Source organism: Patiria miniata, unplaced genomic scaffold, assembly GCF_015706575.1.
Source record: "Patiria miniata isolate m_02_andy unplaced genomic scaffold, ASM1570657v1 HiC_scaffold_28, whole genome shotgun sequence".
Lineage (NCBI taxonomy): Eukaryota > Metazoa > Echinodermata > Asteroidea > Valvatida > Asterinidae > Patiria > Patiria miniata.
Window position 1 is genome coordinate 5,819,485 of NW_024037067.1, and position 27,162 is coordinate 5,846,646.

General features: G+C 40.0%; 2 protein-coding genes across 2 annotated transcripts; one reads left to right on the forward strand and one right to left on the reverse strand.

Annotated features, from left to right (window-relative positions):
- Positions 1-11: 11 nt before the first annotated feature.
- LOC119734883 (caskin-1-like) lies at positions 12-9,839 on the reverse strand. The gene is made up of 4 exons (XM_038208501.1): positions 9,763-9,839; positions 2,147-2,257; positions 1,275-1,376; positions 12-224 (listed from the first exon to the last, which is right to left on the reverse strand). The coding sequence occupies exons 2-4, from the start codon at positions 2,216-2,218 to the stop codon at positions 27-29; spliced, it is 372 nt and encodes a 123-aa protein (XP_038064429.1). The 5' UTR covers positions 2,219-2,257; positions 9,763-9,839; the 3' UTR covers positions 12-26.
- Positions 3,562-13,246, forward strand: LOC119734882. Its single transcript, XM_038208500.1, has 9 exons — positions 3,562-4,743; positions 6,927-7,168; positions 7,538-7,586; positions 7,991-8,090; positions 9,822-9,936; positions 10,373-10,436; positions 11,233-11,402; positions 11,670-11,821; positions 12,005-13,246. The coding sequence occupies exons 1-9, from the start codon at positions 4,665-4,667 to the stop codon at positions 12,123-12,125; spliced, it is 1,092 nt and encodes a 363-aa protein (XP_038064428.1). The 5' UTR covers positions 3,562-4,664; the 3' UTR covers positions 12,126-13,246.
- The last annotated feature ends 13,916 nt before the right edge of the window (positions 13,247-27,162 follow it).

The following is a 27,162-nucleotide window of genomic DNA, read 5'->3' on the forward strand; positions in this document are numbered from 1 at the left end:
TTTTACCTGAGTTGTGCATGGCATCCCTACCTAAAATTAGCAACAATAAAAAACCTGATAGTTGAAAACAGCACCACTGTCTCACCTAATTGGTTGATGCCCATCTCCTGGAGGTCTTCCCACGTGATCTTGGACACTGCGTCCATCGTGCCATAGCTGTTACTCAAAAAGGTGTTGTAGTACTGGTACAAGTCTAGTAACTTCAGCCACATCACCACGTCAGGCTAATAAGAGAGAGAGAGAAAAAAAAAGAGTGAGAAACTAGAGATAGAGATTAGGGGTTGCAATGAAAGTGTGATAGTCTGTGACTTTTTCAGGCAACACCACATCAGGGCAAAGATGACTTCAAATTGCTCTACAATCTTTTTCTCCTTTTTGTCCCGTTTTATTTAAAGCTAAAAACTATTTTTGTTTTTCTATTTTACATGTTTTCAACCACCTGAAAATATGCTTGTATCTGGGGTTACTTTTGCGCCCATTACGCACATAAGATGCGCCAAACTTATTGTCAGGAGGCATATAATTTCAACATTTGTAAAGTAATTTTTGCCATATCTGAACATGGGCCAATTTTTTGGGACGATGTCTCATTCAAAAGTGGAACACTTCTGTATTGGTAGAAAAATACCAATTTAGAAAGGAATCTGTTTTCCCGGATGAAACTCGAAAATAGCTCAGGGAATGCAACTTTTAACAATGACGAAGTAGTGACACTAAAAATACAACCGAGGTATGGCACCACACCTATAGTGGAAAACGAAGTACGTTTTTATCTGTGATGAAGCATACTTTTTATAAGAACAGAAGTGGCAGCTTTGGATGACATGAGTCAGAAGTTCTTTCAATGTGCATGACTGACCACTTTTTTACAAAAGCATGACAGTCAAAGAACCAAATAAGTTTAAAGCAAAGATAGGAAAAAACTGAAAAGCAAAAAAAAAATCCATCGCAGGTATAGGTTAAATAACTGAAATAAGACAAAAGACTCCCCTCAGATTTGGCCCTTAACAAATAAACAAAGACTTAACAAATATTGATTGAACATCTTCTGTTTTTAAAGGCAGATAGGAAAATTTGCTTTTCATGCATTTTGTTCGATTCAAATAATTAACACCACTCAAAATCCAAAGAAGAATGTTCCAAACGTAATATCCTGGGTGCGTCACTGGAAAAAATGCCAATGATCCTATATGCCTTTAACTTGGAATGGCCAGGCTCAAAACTGGATAACAACGATAAAATGAAGACAAATTCTGAACTATTAACAAATTTACCGGTTTGTAGTTTGGTATCCCGTCAGGTTCGTTGAGTTGGCTAATCATGGCCGATATTCTCTTCCGATGACCAGGCTTAGTAACTCCAATGGCCGTCAGATCCTACAATTAAAAGCAATATAAAAAAACCAGTTAATTTTCCGAAGAAAGCATGCACAGTGGAACGTCGCTATACCGAACAAGGCTATTGGCCTTATTCACGAGTCGGCCATATTGAATTTAAAGTGAGGTGAAATCTTCATTTCTGTAACTTGCGAAGTGAAATGAAAGCAATGACATAAAGTAAATTACACATTGTACCTGTCTACTCTAATACATCATTTTAAATTTGTGATTGAACATGCCCTAACGTTTTAAGCCACAACAACTGAAAGTGAGGCTAGAATGTATAAATAGTCTGGCGCCGTCCCACTCAACAGTTCGCAATTAATCCAAATACATTCGGGGAACCCGACCAAAATGGCTTTGTGAGTATTAAAGGTCCACATCGAACATTTGTCCTTGGCTCCAGAAGTATTTTACCGATTTTAAATAAAATCTAGTTAAAAGCCTGTTTACAAAGACAAGTCTTAAACTTTACGCTTAAACAAGTCCATGGACTGGGAATGGTGAATGTCAGCAGGCAACGTATTCCATACATGTAATTCTGGGGCTGCTGACAAAATGAGATATTAAGTCTTCATCGCCAGTAAATTTCCCCTCGGCCCCGTTGAAATTTTTTCTTCTAGAAAAAAATGACAGTGAAGAATGAGCGTGCCCATGGAATTCATGCCAAAATTTTCAGCATAACAGGAAGGCAATGTGGCGTATGTGGTGGAGGGGGAGTGGTGGAGGGGGAGGGGTGGCGGGGGGGGGGGAGGGGCAGAGCCTACCTCGGGTGTCATCCTGGCAATGGTGGGCATGTCGTATCCAGCCTTAGAGAAGTTGTTGGTGTATTCCAGCATGCGCTGCCTTCGCAGCCATTCGTATATCCTGTCAGCATCCTGCAAAAAATAAGAGGAAATACTCTAAAAGTCTGCCTTTTAAGCAAGTAGGACCATCTCAAATTTATGCAACTATCAATGGGCCTCATGACACCCCCAACCCCCCCCCCCTCACATTTCATCATCTATATAGATATAAGACACAAACGGTTTGAAAATCGACAGAAACTGGGATCAAACAATAAATAAAACAAAAACAAAATCTACACAGTGTAAGGGCACTCCCGCAAATTTTACCAACATCAATTGCTTCCAAAAGAGGGCGCGCTACATCAATACTGGTCACCACCGTATTACGCGGATTACGATCCATGGATCTGCCCAAACGAAGTCGGCTTCAGCTGAACAAAAATAAAGCACTCTTTGAGGAGACGATAATCAAGAAAAACACATTGTACTGAAAGGAACTTGCGTACAATAATTGTTTGAGATGGGACACAAAATGAATATTGAAAACAAGGATGCATTTTTAATTTTATTACACCAGTACCCGGACGTAATGAAATTCCGACTAGTATGATAAAAACCAAGCTAGTATAAGCTTTTTAATTTCATAACCTAATAATTCGGTTAATTAGACTACTAATTGTTGAATAAATAATTTGCTTCATAAATGCCGGTTGGTGTGTCACAATCCAAGGGCGATTTTTTTTGTCTCTCAAACTACATCCGCAAACATGGTTGTTTAGCGCCCTCTACAATACATTTATGATACGTACGCAGGTATATAATTATTTTTCCCCATAAATTTAATTGAGTCGTGCGATAGCTCAGTCGATACAGGTCGCGATGGTTGCGGGTTCCAAACACCGATTGGAACTAGAATCATTTTTCTTTTCTATCCTGAGGCTTCGGAGGATTTTATTTATTTTAGTCAAAATTTCTTTACGTCCAAATTCATTTTTTCTAATTTTATATTTTCTTCTCATGTTTTTTTAGAAAAGTATAATCCAAAACACCACATGTACAACCATATGCAGATGTCGTTTGAGAGAAAAAAAATAATCGCATCCGCGGGGGGGGGGGGGGGGAAGAAAAAAACGAGCCGGAAGCCGGCAGCTATAGGCCTTCACAGTCACATGGGTAGCCAGATTTCACGAACATTAAAAAAAAAGTGAAAATGTCTCTTTTAACAGGATGTCCTAGGCTTGAAATGTTACGCACATGCTCGCGGCACATGGTAGATGAATCATCTGTAATGGAATTAAAGGCGGCAAACCAAAATGTTCCAGTAAGTCACTGCATCCGGAAACGCAAGGAGATTTTAACTCTTGAATGATTGAGCTGAAAGCCACTCCACGCTCTCGGCTGCCTATAATCCGCGGTTTCGATTTGTCAAGAGGACCAACGGATATTTTCGAGTAGCAGTGAAACCTTTTAGTGAAACCTAAAAGTCAGACCACACTGTTGTGTATTTTGGGCGTGCTGTGTGAAGCGCATTATTCTCTGTTGAGTTGAAACCTGGAGGAAGAAAGAGATCGCCTTGATGGCACACACACCGGGCTTCTTATGAGGGTGCAGAACATCCCATGGCGTGAGCACAGGACTAAAGAACAGATTTACGGAGACATTCCACCTATCTCTGCTATTGTTGCTCAACGACGAGTTCGCTTTGCTGGCCACTGCTACCGTGCTGTAAACCAGGTCATATCTGACGTATATGTTGGCGACTTCCATGCCCTAATAGAGGACGAAGACCCTTCAACTACATTGATGTGATTGGCAGAGACACCCAATGCGAAATTCAAGATCTTCCGCACATAATGAGGGATAAAGACACCTGGCGTGGCGCTGTGAACGAGATCTCGGTTGCGACTGCTAGACGATGACAAAGAAAGTGTGAAAGTTGGACTGCTTTAAAAAAAAAAATACTGCGCATGTCGCCAATTCAATGAGCACACATTATCTGACTAAGGTCCGCATGTACCGGATTTCAACAAGTCCAACATTCATGTATTGGCCTATTGCTGTAATTTTCATCATCGCTTCACATAATGTGCGTCTGCCTTCTGTTATACGAGCGAACGAGGCGTATGTGGTGTCATCGACCGTCGTTGCCATGATAACGAATCTCGGATGCGGTGATGCGTGACTTGTTTTCACAAACGTCACTATTCGTCGTAGGCGTGCGTGCGCGCACACACACATCATCGCACGTACACATTTTCGTCAAGCATTGACACCTGCGAGAGGAACGTGTTTTCGCAATTCGTTGTTTGTAGAGAGTGTAACGCATGTCGTCACTTGACAGACCATTAGCCTATATACTCGATTTCGCCCTGTCTGTTAGTCCGTCTTTTCAGGGGTTGCTTTGAAGGGTTGGTTAAAGTCGCCAGCTTGCAACTATCTACGATTCGTCTGTAAGAACTTGAAGGTGTACCCCTCATTGAAGGGATACATACGCATCATGGCGAATGGCATGGTGCAGCTAGTTCTCAGCCTTGTTGCTGGTATGACTTTCGGTCTGGCAGTGGAAAAGAGCCGAGGTGAGTGTATATTTTCTTCCTGGTATAACAACATTATTGATTCCAGATGTGTTTTCATTTTACAGAATGATCTTGGTTGTTTAAATTGGACATTTTTGATCCATGATTCCAACAGGTAGTATTTTGTAGATTCTGCTTGGGTTGGGGACTGTAAGAGTCCATTTCATATTGCGGTTTGTGATGAGCTTAATTTAATCACGCAGTCAATCTATGTGACTGTGCACACGTTTAATTGGAATATCCTTATATCCCTCCTGCTTGAAAACACTTGTCACGGTACTTCGTATATATGTGTGTAGAGGTTTGTCAAGGATGTCTATCAATGTTGCGCCTATACCGGCCCCATCACCTCCCCTAGCGGCCCTGATGTGTTCCACGCGAAGGTTTTGTCAACAATATTGAAGTAGAATCAACAGTCGTCTTCTGTATATGTTTGCCTATGCTTACTTGATCCGTTTGTGTGTCTTTTATAGCTTTATGTTATACCGTATTTTGTATGTATATTGAATCTCTATAATATTCTTGCAATTTTATGGGTGCATTTTTCTTCGTCAGGTTTCAAGATATACACACCTTTTTGTGTAAAAAGATGGGGGAGGGGGAACGGGCAATCCCCCCCCCCCCCAAATATTGTGTATTTTCAGGAAAGAAATTGAAACGTTTATCCTGGTTTATAACTTATCCAGTTAAGTGTGCAGGACCCGTGGTTACACACACCTTTTAGTTTTAAAATATTTACACTATATTTATAAAATCCCCTCCCTTTTTTGAAAAAAAAAACCCTCGAGCCCTCTTGATCCGCCCTTGTCCTTTGATTCCATTTTGTATTTCCATGACAGCCTAGCATAAATTCGGTTATTATAAAGTTAAAATAACACGAAATAAAAATGTGAGGGTATATATTTTCCCAACTGATTTTCGCCTAGTATAAGTCATCGGAAATCCAATTTTATAAAAGTGTGGCTGCTTTTGGTCACCTTATACATCCAATCAGCTAAAATAAATCGGAGTTAAAAAAAATATAATCGAGTTATCATTTTAAGTGACAACCCATCTCTTGCGGTTGAAGATGCAAGTTTTGCAAAGTCATGCTGATCCACGGCGTATCATTCATGCAGCTGATTGAAATTACAATACATGCAGCGATAATAGATTGCTCAAACGTCGCACAATGATATAGGTGAGGTTGAATAACCTTTGTTCAACCTTTTATTGCAACCAAGGTTATTCTGCGGCAATTGAAAGGCAAACAAATCTTTTGAATTTTTTTCGCCAGTATTCAAAAGTAAAGAGCAATTCCATCTCATAGGAAGGCCAGCTGTAAAATAGACAAGCGCTAAGCAATATGTGAATGTATTGCAAACAGGGGGTGTGTATGCCCCGAGTTGCACCTGTTGACAGAGCACAATGGTTAAGTTAAAGGCACGTACGATCATTTGCTGTTTTTTTGTATGTTGTTCATTTCCGATAATAACGCCACTCAAAAACCGACCAAAGAAGAACGTTCAAAACCTAACCTGTTCAAGTTTCAGCTCAGTGGATATCACACTTTCCGAGACTAAATTGAAACAATACAAAAAAACATGCACAACCTTGTTGATCACGATTTCGCCCATAGCGCTCTTTATTAATTCCCAAACTCCATTATTGACTGGGAGTGTTGGACATCACAGTCTACAATTCTTGATTTCTTCTAAATGACAGCAAGTGGAAACATTTCACGGCGTTTACACTGTGAAAAAACTCCAGTTGAAGTTTAAGTCAGTCAAACTTGAAACCAGCCATTGCAGCTGACCCATGTATACCTGACTCAAGACGGACTTAAGTAGATATATATCCATGCACAACGCCCGTTGCCAAAGCAGCCAGCCCTTAATTCCATTCATATAGTGAGTACAAAGTCTGGCACCATCCCATTCAACAATCCACAACTTATGAAATACATTCCGGGAACTAAAAATGGCCAACTTGTGCATAAGGCCCATAGGCGTATTAATATGTGGCACTTGACGCGCTTCTGTGAAGATGTTCATAATAGTCTCGCTTCCATTTTTTTTTAAATGTGGCTAAAACAGAGTATGTTTTATAATCATTATTCACCAGAGCAGACTGGTGAACAATAGCCTCGACTTGGTTCGAGATGGCGTTTGTGATTTTCCACCATTTCTGTTCTTCTTGGACAGTGTTCGAGCCTGCCACGATCCGAGATCAGTTCGTCTACTCCCGGTTCATCATGCTCAAGGTCTTCCTCTCCGCCCTGACCACAAGCATCATCTGCTTCTGCCTGCTGGCACTCATCCCGCCGACCCGGAAGCACTTCCTTCAGATCCGTCAGGGTTACCTGGCCTGTCTGACCCGCAAGGGGGCGCTCGTGGCGGTCATTGGAGGGATGACCCTGGGCGCAGGCATGGCGCTCTCTGCTTCGGTAAGTGTGCTTGGATGGGCAACTTGCCCTTGCAAAAGATTATAAACAAGTCATTTTGTTTTGAAGGCGTTTCGAAGTAAACCTTTTTTCATCCGGTGATTTTCTCTTTTGGAAGTGTTAGTTTTTAAAATTTTAAGAATACATTAAAAAAATAAAATTAAAAAAATAAAGGTCTTTTAAGTTATGTTTATTTATTTTTTATATTTTTTTTAAAAAGTATTATTGGGATTTTTGAAAAAATTTTTTTAAAGGAATTTAGAACTACGCCTTATGAAGACAACATATTCTAAATATTATCCGATTGAACATTTCAGTATTAAAAAAGACAAGTTCTTTTAATTAATTGCAGTGTTCTTGTTATCCCGACAGTGTCCTGGCATCGTTCTGGCTCAAATCGGAACTCTGGTGCCAAGCTCAGGTGAGTTCTTAATCATAGCTTCGTACATTTTATATTATGACACACACGGCAAAATATGATCACTTACTAATAGCGTAAATTCAGAAAAAAACTAACGAAGACCTTAAAATTGCTTCAATTTAAACAAAGACAAAAACTTCTACTTTTTTTTCTTTTTCTTTAGCCACAGGCGTGTTAAATGTTAAACTGATTAATTTACATTGGCCAAGATATCAGTTCCGGTTTTAGTATACATTTTTCGTTTGTTCTTAGGCTAAACATTTTCTTTTAACGCAATTCGAAAAAAAAGTCGGTCGGATCCGGTATCTTTTTGACGAGAATCAACACCCATTTTCATTGATGATCGATTATTATTTGCTTTTCTTATATTATATTTCGTTGGCTTGGACTTTCCCTGTTCACAGTTTACACTCTGCTGGGCTGTTTCGCCGGAGTGGTGATCTATGCACTGACAGAGTCTTCAGTGATTAACTTGTTCGCCTCGACGCCCCGTAGGCCTCAAACGTGAGTAGAAGGGCCACGCCACGCGTGGCACAAGCCGCCAGGGGTGCAGACCTGCAAATAGGCCCAAAATTGCCTACGCGAGCCATATCACGATTTGTATGCTCTCAAAGTCTTTGCTATTAGAACATTTTGTGGACCATGAACTTGAATGTTTTTTTTAAATATGGGTGGAAGCTGTGCACAGGAGTGCGAGCTCGTATTTCTGTGAATTTCGGGGGAAAAATGGGCCCTAAGGCCAAAAAAAAAAGTCTCCGGTTTCTGGTATGCGCGCGCGTCGCCGTAGCCATGCACGTCGGCAAAATGAAAAAGGTTTTTTTTCAATGAAAGATGATGTCTCAAAACCGCCAAACTCACTGGTTTGACTGGAATCCTGCTGCTGCACAATTTTAACGTGTTTTTAGATTGGGTTATGGTCGAGAATAAGCTTTATGTGGCCTCTCTGGACTCCCATATATTTGCACTAAGTTTAGTCGGGCACCATTTGCAGTCATCAGCCGACATTTGAAGCAAAAAAATTAGGTAAAAAAAAAGAGCCACGTCGCCGCACCACTTTTTGGGCAAGATCCATACCAGAAACCGGAGACTTCTTTTTTTGGCCTAAAATTGCTCTGTTTTGCAATGGAGCGCAGGCATCATTTTTCAAAATGGTGATGAGCCACAGGACTACTTTTAGGGGTGATCATCCTTGGATGAATTTTTCTCCAACAAGTCCTGGAATTACCACCCGAAAATTGAACAGAAAATGAAAGAAGATGAAATAAGCTTCAATTTGATGGGTGTCTCAAACACATTGGAGAGTTGTGAGTATTTTATACATGTGTAATTTTTGGAAGTGCGCGTAATTATCACTGAGATCTACAGGAGTCGATTTGCAGGCCTGTACCCTCGGAGCAAGTTGGAGCCGACCAAATTGCACAGCCGGCTGAGTGAGCTATCAGAGCCGATCACCCTTCCAACCACACCCTTTTGGGGGGTGGGGCGGGGTTGTGGTGTTGGGGGGCGGGTGGTTGGAGGTCAGCAGTAGAAGTCCCCCAGCACAATATATTATACAACTGGTATTTTAAAAGTGCATATTTCCCAAAACCATTATAACACCAGTATTAACATTAATGCGTAATGACCGAGATTCTATATAAACACTAGCGTGGAGGGGGGGGGGTCCCGTTCAGCTGCTTAATGTTTTTATACTATATAGTAAAACGGGGCCGATAATAATAATAATTTGACTCAAAGTTCCTAAGTGTATTCTCAAATTGCCTTAGAATGGGGGGGGGGGGGGGGGGCATGCTCCCAGACTCTCTATGCAGGCGTACGCCTTCACTCCGAATACCCCCCCCCCGCGCCTCAATGCATTTCCAGAAAGCTAGATCCACCTATACACACATGCCCTATTTCGAATCTGTGCAATTATGCTTCGTGAAATACGTGAAACCTCATCTTTGAATCAACGAATATTGCCAATGTAACTGTTTTGGGGTATTTTTGGGTAAAAACTCCATTTTTGCTATAAGATTAAGTTTACGGTTGCACTTTGTAACGAATCTTCTTGTTGAGTCTGTGAGGTTCTAAAAAGAACCGGGGAAACTCAACGTTTCGGACAGTATGCTCCGCCCGTCGATAGGAGACTTAATCTTATTGGTGTGGCCTTACCATGCAAACCTTCAAATCTTACCGGTACATTTTTTGCTGTTTATTATTTGTCTGTCCTCGTCACTTCTCCTGAATCTGTAGAGTGGACCGGTACCTAGGGATCCCGTACCCTCTGCTAGGCGTCACTACGGCTGTACTGACGTCATCTGTTGTCTTCATCTTCGAATCCTTGTTTCCATGGCAAACTGAATATAAGGTAAAACAAAAAATACTTTTAAAAACCTCAATGTTTTGGTACACTTATTTGTGCAGTTTCGAGTCTGGCAGCGAAAAAACGGTCTTTGGACTTTAACTTCGACAATTCAAGTCAATGTTGAGACCAAAATATTTTGACCGAAAGCATGGGCCTACACTCCAAGTACAATTAATGTGAACCCGGTTTTGTTAATTAAGCTATCATGGTTGAATACGTTTCTTTGTACAGAGTGGACTCAAGTTCGGATTAGGAATCGGACTCAAATTTACAGGACTCGGAATCGGACTCGGAAATGGTGGACTCAACTTAGAGTGAACTTTTAGGATGGAGTTTCGGTACCGACTAATTTCTGTCGATTGAAACATCATGCATGAGAATGTGTTGCCATGCATCATGACTACTTTTGTTTACAATGAACTTTTGTTTTTGTGTTTAGGGTTGGAATGTGGGATCAGGGGATTCGTTCCTATCGCAACGGTCGTGGCCGCCATACATGTCAGGTAGAGTACAAGTTTGTTCTGAGTACCTGAATTCGTGCACAGTTAAAAGTAACCCAATGTATGTTTGTATGCTTTCAACTGTTTAAAGAAGGCTGGCCGAAATCTGGAAGATATCCATAAAGAAATAACCCCAGAAAGCTATTTTCTTTATTCTTTAAAATACGCACTGTCCGTGCCTTTCAATGAATTTATTTTCTCCTCGCGATATTTTATCATGTATATTTTTATTTTAACAACCCCCCCCCCCCCCCACTGTTTTTGTCTATTTTTGTTCGTTGTCTGCAACTTTGTGATAAACGGGCTTTTATTTTAGGTTGCAATCTGCGCACAAACAGATCCGCCCTGTGAGTAGACTGGTTCGCTGTCCCTAAATTCTCGATTCTGAGAGAGGCCGGGAACCAGTCCACCCATCGACGATTGAATTATCGTCGGGCCACACATTATTAAAAAAAAAAAGTCAAGCAGCTATTCCATAACCAAACGAGGGCCGATTTAATTTGTTCGATGTCTCACTCAAAGGAGAAAAACTTTTGTATTGCCTGAAAAAAATAACATTTACTTTGGGGGGGGGGGGGTTGAAAACGTTAACAGCACAGACAGTACATCTTTAAATGATTTGGTTTCAAATCGTCAGTTATCGGTTTCAATATATCGTAGGGAATGCCAGGTAGCAAACACGCCCCCAAAAGAGAAGTATTTTTTTGAGCCGAAAATTCCGGCCGCCTTAAATGTAACTTCTTTTCTTTTATTATATTAAAAATACATGTACTATTGTTTGCATATAATGTATTTCCAGGCATTTTGATCGGTCTGCTGCAAGTCCCTGTGATATTCACGGTGGGGGACACTGTGGGGGGAAGTCAGAGTTTCTGCACCCTATTGTCACAGTTTTTAGTCACCAAGAATATGGAGCAGAGGATACCGTATTTGGCGCAGTACAAACGGGGTATCGACAACTGGTGGCAGGTACGGTGGTTTTTCTTCAACTCAGTTGGTATTAAGTAAGAACGAAAATAATAAAACGTATTGAACTACTAAAGGGAATTCCAAAATAATAATTTTCTAATTGATTTCCAAATATCTTCGGAAAGGTCAAGAATAAATACCCTTGCGATGAAGCTACGGACAGAGATATTATTATTATACATGAAGCCAAGTGACGGACTTTTTTCTTTCAAATTTCGATATAAACCAATTGATGACTTTCTTTTTTTGTTACATTATTTGCTTTAGGTGTTGTTTGTACTAGGGGCAGTTGGCGGAGCGTACATATCAGCAATGTCTTCCAGTTCCTTGGGCGTGGCTGGCGGGGTACCGCCCACTGCCGCCTTTGTGGGTGGGGCCTTGATGCTGTACGGAGCCCGAATGGCAGGCGGATGTACTAGGTAAATATGGAACACAATATGAAGCAATTCCTATGTCTAATGTAACACCTTGTCTTACGAATTGGTCTGATAGGACTATTCCAATTTTTCTACTTTAAATTCATCTCCATCTTTTGTGATATACCCCGATATCCTTTGGGAAATTGTGAAGAATTCACCTTTATAAATTCGTCTCTTTGACAGCGGACACGGCCTGTCTGGCTTCGGCCTCATGATGGCGCTCTCCACAGTCACCGTTCCAGCCATGTTTGCTGGTGGCACGGCGATGGGCTTTTTGGTCCGTTACCTTGGAAACGTATCATAAGTTTGCACAGGGGAGTGGATATAGCCAAATGTATATGGAGTTTAACAATCGTTTTCCCCAAAATAACTATGATTATTGCTCGAATTATATTCAGTTAATTTTTAACTCAAATTTTATTAGCTAAATTTTTTATAATATTTTTTTTGGGAAAACGATGTTATTAACTATTGTTATTGTTTTTTAACTACACAGTTCGTTTCTGTTATACATAATTCACCAACATTATAGATTTAGCTAACTGCAACTATTATGATACATTTACATGGAGTAAATGCATCTCTGAATATCGCAGTCGTATTTAGACCAGATGAACAAAATAACTTGTTGTTGTTAAAATAGACTAAGTTACTTTAGTATCCCGTGGTGTAGGCCTATACATTCATTGACCAGCATAGCTTTTTGTATACCTGTCGTTAATTTATAGTTGTACAATTCCTTCAACTGGAGAAAGAACAGCAGCTGATAGGAAACCTTAACTTGAAAGTTATAGTTCATCAAACGTCGAAACAACACTGACTGTAAACTCAGTGATGTTGGTCTCTTTGCTGATGAGGTTTTAACATTTTCCTTTTTCCTCCGAATAAACTTAATCGAGATTAGAACATTTTTTCAACCCTTGAGTACTATAACGAACCTATGTTTGTTTACGGAATTTCTTTGTTCAGGACGAACTGTTGTGTATGCAGTTTACACATTAGTGGCCATTCCTTGGCGGTTTTGGAATTCAACAACCATTTCGTTAATTTCAGATGATATTCCGAACAATTTGTGACATTACTAATTCCATTGCCTTGTTGCCTTGTGGAAGCCTGAGCGAATACACAATGTTTAATTTGATGATGTTTAAGGTATAGTTCAGAAGAACCAACAACAAGGAAGTCGGCGTGGGCGATATGTGAGGATAGAGAATAACAAGTCACACGTGAACTTTCCGAGACGGAAGACCATTCACGAAGTAACTATGTGTATCCTAGGCAGGTAAATATGTAAATTCTAAAGTGCCGATTTACCAGAAATTCGACTTTTAGCCAGTGAATGGTCTTCTAATGATACTTGACCCTCTAAACATGGGTTAGACGCCTTCCTTGTGTAGTTATGTGCTATATTGGCCGAGATTTGCCAAAAACATGATTTTTCGGTAATGGCGGCACTAATTTGCATAAAAATAATACGTGGGAAATTTTTTGAATTTTTTAACATAGCAAATCGTTTTCTACGCATTTTTCTGATCTAGAGACGTTGATTAGAAGTTGATTTCCGAGGGTGCACGATACCCCCTTCTTCCCACTCAACTATTGTTAGTGTTGGGCTATGTAAAAAAAAATATTGTTATGGACTTCACATCGTGTTGGAAGGGATACATAGGCTAAGTATCCCTTAACGCATTTGTAAATTGATGTACATCAATTGTTTCTTTCTTTACCATAAGCGGACAATTTTCGGTTTCATATTTGTGCAATATATTTGCACTGTATATTTTTTTGCATTGATAAGTCATTGAGACTCTATTTTCATTGAAATCCCACTCTGATATCCCATTTCGAAATGTTTTTGCAGAAATTGCAAACAATTTGGAACAGACTCATATTTATAGATTCCTACGTATTGACATTTCTGTAAGATTTCGATTGTTATATAAAGCAAAACGCGTTAATAGGGATCGATTTCCGTTGGCATCTCACGTTAGATGTCGAGTGGATAAGGCACCGCCACCTAGGGTGAAGGTAGCTTCTTTGAGTGGAGTTTTGTTTCTTTAGAATAACGAAGGGGTCGTGAGCAATATATTGAGATGCAATTCGTACGTATACGTCACTCATTTTCAAGGCTAGCTGCGACAGGCTCTTTGCTTGAATACAGTTGTTTATATCATTGGACTCACTCCATCTCGCCTCCACACTAATTTGTTTAAAACTGATTAGTTCGTGGTTTATATTATACCGAGTTACAAGCCCCATTGAAAACAACCTGTAGTTTCATATCTGCACAGAGAGCTTAATGAAGATTTGATTGTCCATGCTTTACCTCATCAGGAGGTGGCACTTTCACGCAGGGCAATGTTTCTAAACAAGAAATAACGAGTTAGACCTTTTTTTCTGGCACGAGGTTAAAGAATATTAGATTCAGCGCCGTATAATTTTGGTTAACTTTTGTTGCGTCCTATCGCTCGTTAACACTGTAATTGATTGATTTGATGTCGCATAGGTTGGACAGGTGCATCTGTACCTTCTTTCTCCGAAGGCCTACACCATCCCTCATGATTGCCCTCCACTTAACAGATCGGGGGGGGGGGGGGTGGCGGACAGATACATAACGTCCGATACTTTAGATTAAACAAAATTTTGATTTTGAACAACCCTGATTGAAAGGTAAAGCTTCTATTAAAAAAACGAAATAAAATGAGGGAGGTTTTGTTTTCAAAATGGCGATGAAATTCATTACTTCTTTTAGGGGTGGTAAAATGATGTTAAGTCATAAAAATATCACGAGCTAACCCCCAAAACAGTTTTAGCGAGGTGGGCCCCTCAACAGTAAATGGAGGGAGCCTACGTCCAGCATTGATTTGTTAACAAAGCCACACAAAAGCGAGCGAAGACATACGAGCCAGACAATGGTGAGTCACACAGACCCGATCAAGACCCCCCCCCCAAAAAAAAGGCAGACATGGAGATTTCGAAAATATGAGTAAAGAATTCTAACTAACTTGAAACACCTGTTGTGATGACTTCCATTTTGCTGTCTTGGGCACGTCGTCCATTGCCAAATCGATTTTGTGGACTTTTTCATTAGTGGGAGGGGGAGGACTGGAAGGGGGAGAGGGAGGGGGAAAATCAGTGTACGTATAAGGAAAGAATAAGTATCTTTTTTCTGTTGTAGCAGATTCTACCATTGACAATTAGGGGGAAGCGGGGAACAGTAAAATGCAATAAGGTAAGTTGTTGCGGTAGCACCATGTGGCAAAATCTCTTTTGTGAGTATGTGTGGTTCTGAAAAGAATCGGAGGATACTCAACAAGGGCACTCAAATAACATGCAGCAACCGTATAGCTATGCCAACATAGTTCTCCAGGCTTTCTGTTCCAGTGCAAAAACATGTACCTCACTGTTTGTACGTGACTATCATTCTGACCTCACTATAGTCTTCAGTTCTGAGGAAGATCGAATTTTGTTCTGACCTCATAAAAAAAAGATCACAGCTTATTACTTTTTGGAAATCATTTTGAAATTTGGGAGGTATATGGTTGTGCTGTACGTGCAATCAAGTTGAACGTGCATTTTAGGGAAGGGACACTGGATGGGATTTCGAAACACGATATTGTTGGTCGTTCTCAGGCTCCAGAAATCCTATCAGATTTTCAATCAAAATTCAGTGCCATTTTTCTGTTGTTTGGGTCAGAAGCTTTTAAATCGTCTTCAGGGAAAGAGAAGTGTGTGTGTCTCAAACCTGAGCTAGTGTCTCTGTACGTGTGACAACACACGTGCATCTATGTGAACGTGTCTGCAATATCTATGGGCCTACGGCGAGTTCGGCCGACTTCTCTGTTGGGATATAATGTTAAGTGCTATAACCTGGTACGGACACTCGATGCGCCATGTTAGAAACGCTGGTTTAATGTGTGAGGGGGAATGGAAAACACGCAGCGCGAACCTAGGAAATCAAGTAAGATTGGGTCTTCTGGCGTGTGCAGCAGATCACCAAAACGGACTGAGGAAGTCTGTTGAAATGTTATACAGTGCCTACGGGAACAGACTATTTTGACGAGACGGGATATGCCACATTGAAGACGAGGAGAAATGAGAGTGCGATGTTACATTGATATCGCATGGGATCGATACCGATTAATGTGACAAATACGATTGCAGATATCACATTAATTTTACTACAATATGTCCGCAGTGCAAACTCAAAACGCCATAAAACAGACAGGTATACGACGAGGCAACTTCGACGGATCGGACCACGACAACGAGAGGCAACGACCACAACAACGATGACTTCCACCTTCTCTAAAACCAGAGCTGTACCCTTGCAAAATCCTCACAAAAGTTCCACCTCTGACCCAATTTTAGACTGTTTCCCGCCCCCTAAAAATATGAGGACGGGTAGCTAGCTCCCGTTTAAAGTCATTGGTTGGATGACCTCTGCGCGCGCAGCACAATTGTTTATTTTTGAATCACTATTCAGCTTGTGCATGGACCATACTTGTGTTCTTATTCCTCCATGCTTGAACACATGGTCATCACAAAACAAACTCTTGTCGTACCACGAAAAGTACGCAAAATTGCCAGTGTCTCCATGAAGGCAACTTCCAAGCATTTCAAATCCATAGGTTTTAAATACTGAACAGTAATGCCCATGTCTTTGATATTTGCCAGAGACACTTTCGAAGTTGGAAAAATCGAAGCTCATGACTTCCGAAATTGTGCATTCGTGGCCTATTGTCATGTTGCAATATGTTGCAATATGTTGCAATAGGCTGGTTGCACGCAAACATTACCCTTGTGATTTTGAATGCATATCAGGAGGCAGGATTCAGACCTATCCACGTCATGCATATAATTTGCATACATTAGGAGGAAAGCCTCCTAATGTATTCAGGATTCACTGCTAGTTACCTGTCCCCATATCTTGAAGCTCGGAGGACAATGGGGACAGGGAACCAGATTAACCCAATTTGAAACTTTAACTCTGTCCTAACCTTACTTAAACTCGACTCCACGTAATAAAAGCACATGATATTCATTTATCGAAAAAGTTACACAGCTTACTTGTTTAAAGATCGTACGGTACCAGACATCCCGTGAAAATATTCCGTCTGGCTTGTGTCGTTTAGATCATAGAAGAAATCAAGAAATGTATGATTTCAAACAATCCGTCAATTGACTGATTTTTTTTGGAATAAAGAGTTATATAGACGAAATCGTGTTTCGTGATCAAAAAATTGTGCACGGTTTGTAACTGTTTTCTCGTGAAAGTGATATCGACTGAGCTGAAGCTTTCACAGGTTTGTTTTGAGCATTCTTCATTGGATTTTGACTGGTGTTATTATTGGAAACGAACAAAATGCATGAAAAGCAAATGATCCCATCTGCCAGTATAGAGTTGAACAATAAAATCGACTTCAGCGGGGTTCGATCCTGCGATCTCCCGAATACCGTGCCATCTGAGCTATCCAACCCTCATAGAAACAGGGTTGGGTACCCCAGTTATTGCAGTATGTCGGAGATATCGCTGGTTCGAAATCCCGTTCCAGGCGATTAATTCGCTCACTTTGTGAAACTGATGATCATCAAATTAGAAAAACAATCCTAATTTCAAATAAAAAAAATCATTTTAAATTCTTTTTGGCGAATTGGCTAATCGTACAACGGTTCAAGCTTGTGAATATATATATAAAAAAAAATGTGTATAAACATGAAGGTTAATCAATTTTATACAAGAGTAGCCTTTATTTTTTTAAAAATATATTATTCAAGTGAATCTGTCATCTTTTCCCGAAAGATTACTTTCAAAGGAAAGTGAGATTCCAATCTGAAGTATGGCAACTATACCTCAAATTATTGATCTTGACATTTACGGGGTATAACAAAATATTCAGCCAGTTCTATATTATCGGTTAGACTCGCAGGGTATTAAGCCTATACCATAGCAAACGGAGACGGGTGGATATTTCTGACCACGTTATCTGACCAAGAAATCGTCAAAGAAAAACAGATGAACAAAGCCAGGATGAATTAATTCAGTCGACGACTCCAAACGTGCGTGAAAATGCGTCAAGAATTGGCCGGATTACAGGGCAGGTGGATCTCACACATGGGTGGATGGAGCGCGTGTGGAAGGGGGGGGGGGGCTGGGGCTGCTTGCACAGTGTGGCCGGAGATGGGACTGACGTAAATAAGACCAAAAAGATTACGAAAAGATAGTATCTATAGGCCTTAGGAAAGTCTTCAATAACAAACTGGTTCAGTGGTAAATAATTGTTTATTTAAAAGAACGATATATTGAAATTATACTGTACGGGGTGGGTCCGGAAAAAACACACACCAAAATGGCAGGTCAATTTTTCTTTAGAGAAGTTCTGCATGTAGCACTTTCAAAATCTGAGATATCAAAACCCAATCAATACGCTTTCTTTCAGTATAACACTCATTTAAGTCTGATGTTGAGAAGTTACGGAATTTGAAAGTTCTGCCAAGGATCACAAAAAGGTAAGTGTTCTTTCAGTTTCAGCAAAACAAAAACAATTCGCGTACATCCCTATGTGAATTGTTTTCGTTTTGCTGAAAGAACAGGTGCCTTTTCTGTGATCAGTGGACAGAGCATTAATTTAAAACGGTGTTTATGTTTAAAATTCCGTAACTTGAAAAGTACATGAGTGATGTGAATGATTCTTGAACTAGAAAGAAAGCTTATTAATTGGGATTTCATATCCAAAATCGATAGTGCTACATGCAGAACTTGATTAAAAAAAGGTCCTGCCAGTTATGTTTCCAGTGTTTTACTCATAACACCCTGTATTGGCTGTTTATAACATCCAATTTCTTTCATATTTTGATGGGAATGAATATTCCTATCGCGACAATCAATATTTACCCATGTTTCCTTTCAACTCATAAACATTTCTATCGTTTGACAGAAAATGAGTGACTTGTCCATTTCTTTGCTTCAATTTTTTTTTAAAGTTTTATTGTAGGTAATTTAGGGAAATATTTCAGTTGTCACAAGAGCTCGTATCGAATCTGTCGTTGATAAAACGTTCATATCATCGCTGATAAAATAAAAAGTCGCTGCTAATCGAGCCATAGGCTTGATTTACATACCAACATATCATATATACTTTTGTCCCAAAAACAAAATTTACTATAATAGGCCTACACCAATCAAACCTGTCGTTTGAATTCAGACCATTTGTTTTTTTTAGTGCGACAGTGATATTTGACAAGGCGTTAATTCAGTACTGCGATGTGACATACTTTTCCAAGCTTTTTGTAGCAACATCGAAAAGTTCACGGGCAACATGCGTGCACAACATGTTTTGATGCGCGTCTCTGCGTGCTTTTCTCCTTGATTGTCTTGACATATCACGCTGCGTGGATAACAAAATTGCCCTTCCCTTCGCAGGAGCTAAGCATGTCTTACCCGCCGATGCACTCTCCCGGCCCGCGGCCCCTGGCTATGGTAAATTAAAGATCACCTTCTCCGGCATGCTTTCTAGTACATGTAAACAACATTGAAAGAGCCTAAGATGGCGGCGCCCATTATTCATAATAAATTACATCGCGGACGGTTGCCTCTTCCTTCAAATACACACAAGAATGAAGTTCCTTCATTTTTTTTCAAAACTGCTCGAGGTACCAATTTGCAGGAATTTCACGTCGGGATTGAGGTATGTGCCGAGTTTCTGAAAAGGATCTGCACTCCTGTATAGCACTCATTTATTTTGATCTGGCGGCAGATTTCACACGTGCTCCCAGGCACCTGTGCATCACTCCCGTGTCTGCGAAAAGGTTGCGATTGCCCTTCAGGCAGGGCAGGTGAGATAGTGTAAACAGGAAGCACCTCAGACGATCCCAAAGAAATGGCAATGGAAGTATAAATTACTTACTACAGTATGACTTTGAGATTGAGACTATTTTTCAGTGTCGTATTTACTTGTGCCCCTCTCCTTCGGAACAGTGAAAAAAAGTAATTTGCACAGCTGACTTTTTTTAATGCATTTTTCACCTGAACAAGTCTAAAAGCCACTCCAGTTAAACCATGGGGCGGGCTACAAGAGAAATTAAAAGAAGAGTCTATATGTACTCAGGAAAACAGAAGGTTCCTCTTGAAACGGGACTTCCTCCATGGTTGCGGAGGGAAACAAGCACCAAGCAAGGAATGCCAAAGAGATGCAGCACGTGGGAAAAAGCTTTTGGAAATATCCTTTCGTTATACATCTATACTGCAAAAGTATATTTTTATTCGTGTACTTGCTGCTATATAAAGAGCGCCACCCTTTATTCTCTTTCGCGGGTTCCCTTCAACGGGTTTTCATTATCAACGACTACACAGATTGCATGTAACTGATGAGGAAAACAATTGTAATATAATCGATAACCTTATATGAGGAACATTCTGTAAACGGGAACCAGTGATCGGAAAACACGCAGATTAAAATAAGGAAATATAACATTTGTGCATTTGATGGGCCTTATTCACAAGTCGGCCATATTGAATTGAAAATAAGGTAAACTCTTCATTTTTCGAAATTGCGAAGAGAAATGAAAGCAACTTAATCTTTAATAAATTCCAGTCTGCTCCAATGAATAATTTATATTTGTAATTTTTAGAGCCATGTTTAAAAAAAATGACAAGTAAAATAAGGCTGCATTGTGCCTGCATAAATAGTCTGGCGCCATCCCATTCAATAATTAACAATTAATGAAATACATTTAGCCTTCAGGGAACTCGACATAATGGCCAACTCGTGAACGAGGTCAATTGGGCCTCGGAATTAATGCATCACTTGACGAGAAACTGTGACTCTGTTGTAGTTTTCAGCTCGGCCAGTTGCAAATTTGTGGAAATCGAATGTCCCGTAAAAAAATAACCCACACGACGACAGATTTTACAGTTCTCCAACCTAGATATTTCCCCAGTTCACATTGAATGTCTCATTTGCATAACCGTGTAGTACCAGGACAAATCATTATACATTTTTACTTCATCATTTACATTAGTGTCACGTTGAAACCAATGGCGATAATGAAAAGGCGAGCCTTTGAAGCCATATAAAAGTGGAACTATTGGTTTTATCAGGCAAGACTGAAGCAAATAATTGGGCACAGAAGCTTGAAATGGTCCGGCCTAGGCTTTTACGCTACTGACTCTCCTATGCGGTGGATAACGGAGCAAAACAGTAACCTTTTCAAGTCGACTGGAAGATGTGTTGCGTGACTCCTGACATTTTCAAACCAGCTTTGGCAGGTGGGCCATGCTTGACACAGCGGGCGCGCCGCGCTTCGGCCTGCCTGTATTTACCCTTTCTCCACCCGATATCGTTGGTGACAGGGAGGTATTGGGCTGTCAAGAACGCGAAGCAGGTGGCGGTTATTGGTCTATTGGCAACGCCGCAATGTGATATCATAACGAGCCTAATGAAGTAAAGGAATTGGTAGCCCCAAGAAGCGAACTTAGAGAGAGTTTGAATTTGAGAACTTGACAAACTTGGTATAACGTTCGCACCAATACACCTGATTCCATCCATGTATCATATTGCGGCTAACTGATAACATAAACAGACCAGCGTTAGAAGTATTATTTCTGGACGAGTAGTTCTGAAACTGGATCTTTTGAATCAGCTTTTCATCAACTTGAGTTGCCCCGGAAACCACAACGCCTTCAGGGTGTAAGCCTGTCTGGCATTACGATCGGAATCCCGCATTTGTTGCTTGACGTGTGATTGATTTTAAGGATTTATACGAAGTGGGTTGCGATGACAGAATTAATTCCCATATTTTTTTGGTCACGTTGATTGATAACAATTTGCATGTCCAACGGATTGTTTTGAGAACAAATCTGGCTTGTTCATGGGCGGATCCAGCTTTGCTGTGACAGGGTGGGTTGGTGTCGGGGGGCGGATCAAGAAAACAACTTTTTTGGGGGAGGGGCCCAAAAAATTTGGTCCCCCATAAAATGAGTCCAAATAATTACGGCGTGGGGTTCCGCTTAAGGGCCCCGACCCATTTTTGGATTCTAGATGCTCTGTGGTGCGATCTGAGGCAATTTAAGTGATGTTCTTATAGGAAACGAACAAAATGTATACGAAAAGCAAATGATCCTATATTTTTCTCCAAGAAGAAAAATATACTACTTCCCTTTTTGCAATGTTTTTTTTTTCAAACTGCTTTGATACCATCTTTTAAAAAACAACAACATTTAGCTATAGCGTTTGCCTCAATGAAGACAGTACGCCGTCCTGAAGTATGAAGTACTAGAAAACACAGGTGTCGATTGGGAATATTTTCATGCAACTGTCTTTTAAAGCGGCTCTCAATCAAATTATGAATAATGCATACTGACTGACTGCTTGATTTAAATATCGGTATATCTTTATTATTCAATAGATCGCTTTATACCAAGTTACAAGCATGCACATTTCATATTGTTTACAGCTCTGGTAAATAAATAATCCATAATTGTTTTAATAATAATAAATTATATATATATACAGATTTTTGACAATATTTAGTTAAGGCTATGGTGATCATAATATATACATATTTTATGTACATTTTATAATACCTGTCATAATCTTTGTATTGATGCATTGTTGTATGTACCCTTATTCCTAATTGGACAATAGGTCACTATACGATGCGCACAACGTGTCAATCACAGGCATTCACATTATACATTATTTACCACAATACTTATAACTCAGATGAATTAATGGGATAATATAGACATAATTAGGTACGAAGTTTTTGTGTGTGTACAGCTGCGGTATTATGTTTCATTTGTTACTACACGGTAAGTCAAAAACAAAGTGACAGAATCAGAAAAACATGATACAAAATATGTGGCTAATTAACATAGGGATAAAGTGCATGTTATTGACTAGTAACTGTGAACATTTCACGTAATTTGCATACTCCATTCCCAAGTTACATAATAAAAAGATCACAAAAATAAAAAGATTACAAAATTCAGCTGTCCACCACTATCATTTACCGTTCCACCTACGAGCTGCTGAACACCCATAAAATACAATGAAATACGTTTCCCCAACTCAATGAATGAACGAAAACTTGCAAAGGAAACCAAAAAAAAAAAAAATCGCCATCGACACTTCGGGGGGCAAAAAGAGTTCACTTGTTAGTCATAATCAAAACACAACATCTTGCAGTAAAAATTATGTTTCAGTGTGGATCCAAATGATCTAAATCTCATTTGTATCTGAATGACTGTGTGTAGTCTGTAATTCTCACCCGGCTGAATAGCTTCCAATGGCATTTGCTTCTTGAAGTAAAATATGTACAACTTCTGATGGCATCGATCAATTTCAGCAGGGCCTAGTTCGTTGTTTTCTTCAGATAAGTGGACGAACATACTATTTTAAGACATACTTTATATGAAACTTGATTTCTTTTTAAGAGGCAAAAAATCATTCATCCACGTCCAGTTCTTTTCGAGTCACCCTATACAGGGCGAGTCAAAAAAGCGAAACCTAAATGTCGGGACTATTGTTTTATTAAAATTCTGCATATATCACGTTCAAAATCTTAGATATGAAAGCCCAATTCATAAGCTTTCTTTTAGTACAAAAATCATTCAAATCAATCGTGTACTTTTCAAGTTACTAAATTTTAAACACAACCACCGTTTTAAAGTTCTGTCCACGGATCACAAAAACAGTGTGCGCCCTTTCGCATGTGAATTGTTTTCGTCTTGCTGAAAGAACACTTACCTTTTTGTGATCAGTGGACAGAACTTCAAAACGGCTGTTGTGTTTAAAATTCAGTAACTTAAAAAGTACATGAGTGATTTGAATGTCTCTTGTACAAAAAGAAAGCTTATGAATTGGGCTTTCATATCCTAGATTTTGAAAGTGCTACACGCAGAACTTCAATACAACAATAGTCCCGACATTTGGGTTTCGCTTTTTTTTTTAATCACCCTGTATTTAGAAATATCTGCAGAATGTTCTATTTGGGGGGGGGGGGGGGGGCTGTTGCCGCAGAGGGCCAGCCTATAGGGTCCTCAGCATACCTCACTGAATAAGCTGACACATTGTCTTTGTGAACTACCATCGGTTCCTTATCTCACCGACTGTCTGTCAATTGTAAACTACACTGATCTGGGAGCACTTTTACGAGTCTCGTCTATTCATGTTGCATCTGCACAACATCTACATGTGCATTATTTTAGTCTGGCGCCGCTGCTTTCATGTACGCTTTCACGACACATTGTGAAAGAAGGGCGGATCCAGAACCAAAGTTTGGGGGGAGGGGGAAAAGGGCTCGAGTATTTTTGTTAAGGGGAAGGGGTTCAAGTATATAGTACCGTGCGCTATTGCCACATTGTAATATTAAAACTAAAAGGAATGTGTAGCTGATGGCTTGCGACGGAGATGCGCACATTTTAATTTATTTCCTGAAAATTTATTTTGGAGGGGGGGGGGGGGGATGGCCCCCATTGGCAACCCCGGATCCGCCAATATGTGAAAGCACCACTAAGTAAAGTGTCCATGCAAACGATGAAAGTGGATGTTTCATTTCCCTCACGTGACCATTATACGAGCTTCCAGTCATTCTAAATCAACTGATTACCTTGTCTTTTTTTTTCAATGAAAAGGGAAGGGAAAAAGGGAAGCCAGAAAAGGAAAACTTTTCCCGGCGGAACTATTTTAACTTTTGTATATTTTTGAGACTATAAGCCGGTAGTATTGAGGGTAGTCAAGGGTAATATTGAAAATTGAAAACGCCAAACTGAAAATGCCAAACTTCAGTTTCACGATAGTACTTCTTATCAAGGTAATTTAATTTTCTATTAGAGGTATCACTGTTCGCATCTGTTTTAACCAAGTGGAACAAGTACAAAACAAAACATTTAGATATTGACAGAAAAGGTTAATTGTGTTCGAATGCGTGCATACTTTAATGTCGTCAGGGGAAAGACAAATTAACAATTTTCATTTTGAAAATAAATGCACAGCCATTACGTACGGTCTGTTACAATGCGCGATTGCTTTTACGGGCATCAGGAGAATATGTAAGAAAATATTTTATTCTACATTTTGAAAACCAATTCATTGCCGAGCGCACGCTTGCCATAATATATTGCGAGATTGGAATCCCCGACAGCACCCAGCCACGCACGGAATGGACCATATGGGGCTGGGGACGATTTTATTCTCGATCCCCGCACGGCTCGCAAATCGTCCGATCGCCAAGACTTCCATCTAAATTGCGGTTCAGCACAGGGGGGCTATTGAGGCCTGCTCTTCCCAGCATCCCGCCGCATCACGCGCGATAGACCTCGGTCGTTCATCACCGTTGTATTTTTATCGCCCCGACTTAATAGGTACATATATCACGATGGATTCTTAGTCGTTTATGATCCATGTCTATAGACCCTAATATAGGTTTGTATATAAGTGCCCAAAGTCACACAAAATAAAAAGTCGTACGAATTCCTTTTAATTGCAAATAAATTCGGTGCAGAATGGTATAGGTTATGTAAGGTGCAATCTAGCTTTCTGAGCCAAAAAAGGGAAAACATGAAATCATTAACATCATGCCATGAAACTCTTTAACTCTTTCATATTTTTTAAACCATTTTTTTTTTGCTGTTTTGTCGTATGGCGAAAAAGTAAATCATATAATAAGGTTCCACAAAGAAAAAACAGACATGTTCGTTTGTTCAACTTAAACTGAAGAGAAAAAGGGAGAAGATATCTAATCATGTTCCTTATGTGGTTTACTAGTTGTTGCTGAAAAATAGAATATTTAAAAATCAATGCCGTAAATTACCAAATGCAATATGTGAACGTACAACCTTGATTACATTCATTTGCTTCTTCCCTGTTTTCAGGGACCTCCTCTCCAAGTCTCTCTCAGTTCACCCACTCCAAATTTCCACCACCTTAGCTTGATTGCTCTTACCCCCATTCACTCTCAAGTGCTCGTTCCAACATCCAATATTCACGCTTTGTTCCCCACGTCTATACTCAAAAGTGCATTGCTAACATGTAATTTGGCGAGGAACCTCATTTAATTATCTAAACAGACCGGCATGGGGAAAAAAGAGTGGTATCTCAATTCAACTTCCAATTCCAATTATGCTGCAGTGCACTTCTTTCTCACCTCAGTTCATGCAGAACGCTTTCTTTTTCTAGACATGCATGTGAATATATTGCTACCTCACAGGAATGTAGGAATGTTTAGATAGTGCGCTTGCACCACCGGACCAATGCACACTAACACCTGGTAATGTGCTTGATGTATACGTCAAGACATTACCCACTAGAAGCCAACGACAGACCGAGGACATCCACCTTTATCATTCCGCTCACGCATGTCCTCATCTTTCACGGTCCTCACTTGTCTCTGTCCGTTCCATACCTTGACATCCGTCAGCTTGTCTTTCCTCACATCGCCATATCTCAACTCGATTTCCACCTGCCTTACACACGCAACCAGAATCTGTCTTCTTTCACGATCTGCGCTCTCTCCCAATCCTTTTGCAACATCGTTTACTATTCTCATCTCAATCCTAAATGTTCTAGTGCACATTTTTATCAAGTATGATCTTATAGATTATTTGTCCAGATATTGTATGTTTTGATGTCATCTGAAGTTTAATGGGGAGTTATTCTATCTGGTTCGTTTAAAAAGAACTTGATCAGTGGTCTAAGCTTATCTTATCTGATCCGATCTTTTATGTTATATGAGCACACGGCTATACCCATTATGGTATTATGTCTTACATTTTTTTAAATTGTTATCACATGGACCCTCAGTTATTGCGGTGATTCTGATCTGCTCTGAACACTGTCGAATCGATCTGACCTGACTTGGTCCGATCTGATTTACCTGATCTGATCTGATCTGACCTGATGTGATATGATCTTTGTCAATTCGATCTGATCTGACATGACTCGAGCTATCTGACATGACCCGATCGGAATTTATCTGATCTGATCTGATCTGATCTAATCTAACCTGACGGGATCTTACCTAACCTCACTGATCCGATCTAAGCTAATCTGTTCTGATATGATTCGACCTGATCTAACCTGTCTGCTTATGACCTGAACTGATCCAATTTGATCTGACCTGATCTAATCTGATCTGATCTAATCCCTACTTCCTCTTTCACCTACATCAACATCTATAAATGCAGTCATTCCTCATGACTCGCTCTCCTGCTATGTTGCATCTCCATCGTTTGTATCACATGAATTGCCTCTCATACCACATATTGCCAAACTGGTCATCATTCTATGAATTTAGGGGTCAATTTTATTTCCTGTCGCTGATGTCTAAGATTTTGTAAT

Bases quoted from the DNA above. Each gene is read 5' to 3' on its own strand.
- LOC119734882 (XM_038208500.1), top strand. From the start codon at position 4,665: ATGGCGAATGGCATGGTGCAGCTAGTTCTCAGCCTTGTTGCTGGTATG. The intron at 8,091-9,821 runs GTGAGTAGAAGG...CTGAATCTGTAG, and splicing joins ACGCCCCGTAGGCCTCAAAC to AGTGGACCGGTACCTAGGGA. The intron at 11,403-11,669 runs GTACGGTGGTTT...TATTTGCTTTAG, and splicing joins GTATCGACAACTGGTGGCAG to GTGTTGTTTGTACTAGGGGC.
- LOC119734883 (XM_038208501.1), bottom strand. From the start codon at position 2,218: ATGCTGGAATACACCAACAACTTCTCTAAGGCTGGATACGACATGCCC. The intron at 1,377-2,146 runs GTAGGCTCTGCC...TTTTAATTGTAG, and splicing joins TTGCCAGGATGACACCCGAG to GATCTGACGGCCATTGGAGT. The intron at 225-1,274 runs GTAAATTTGTTA...CTCTCTTATTAG, and splicing joins GGATACCAAACTACAAACCG to CCTGACGTGGTGATGTGGCT.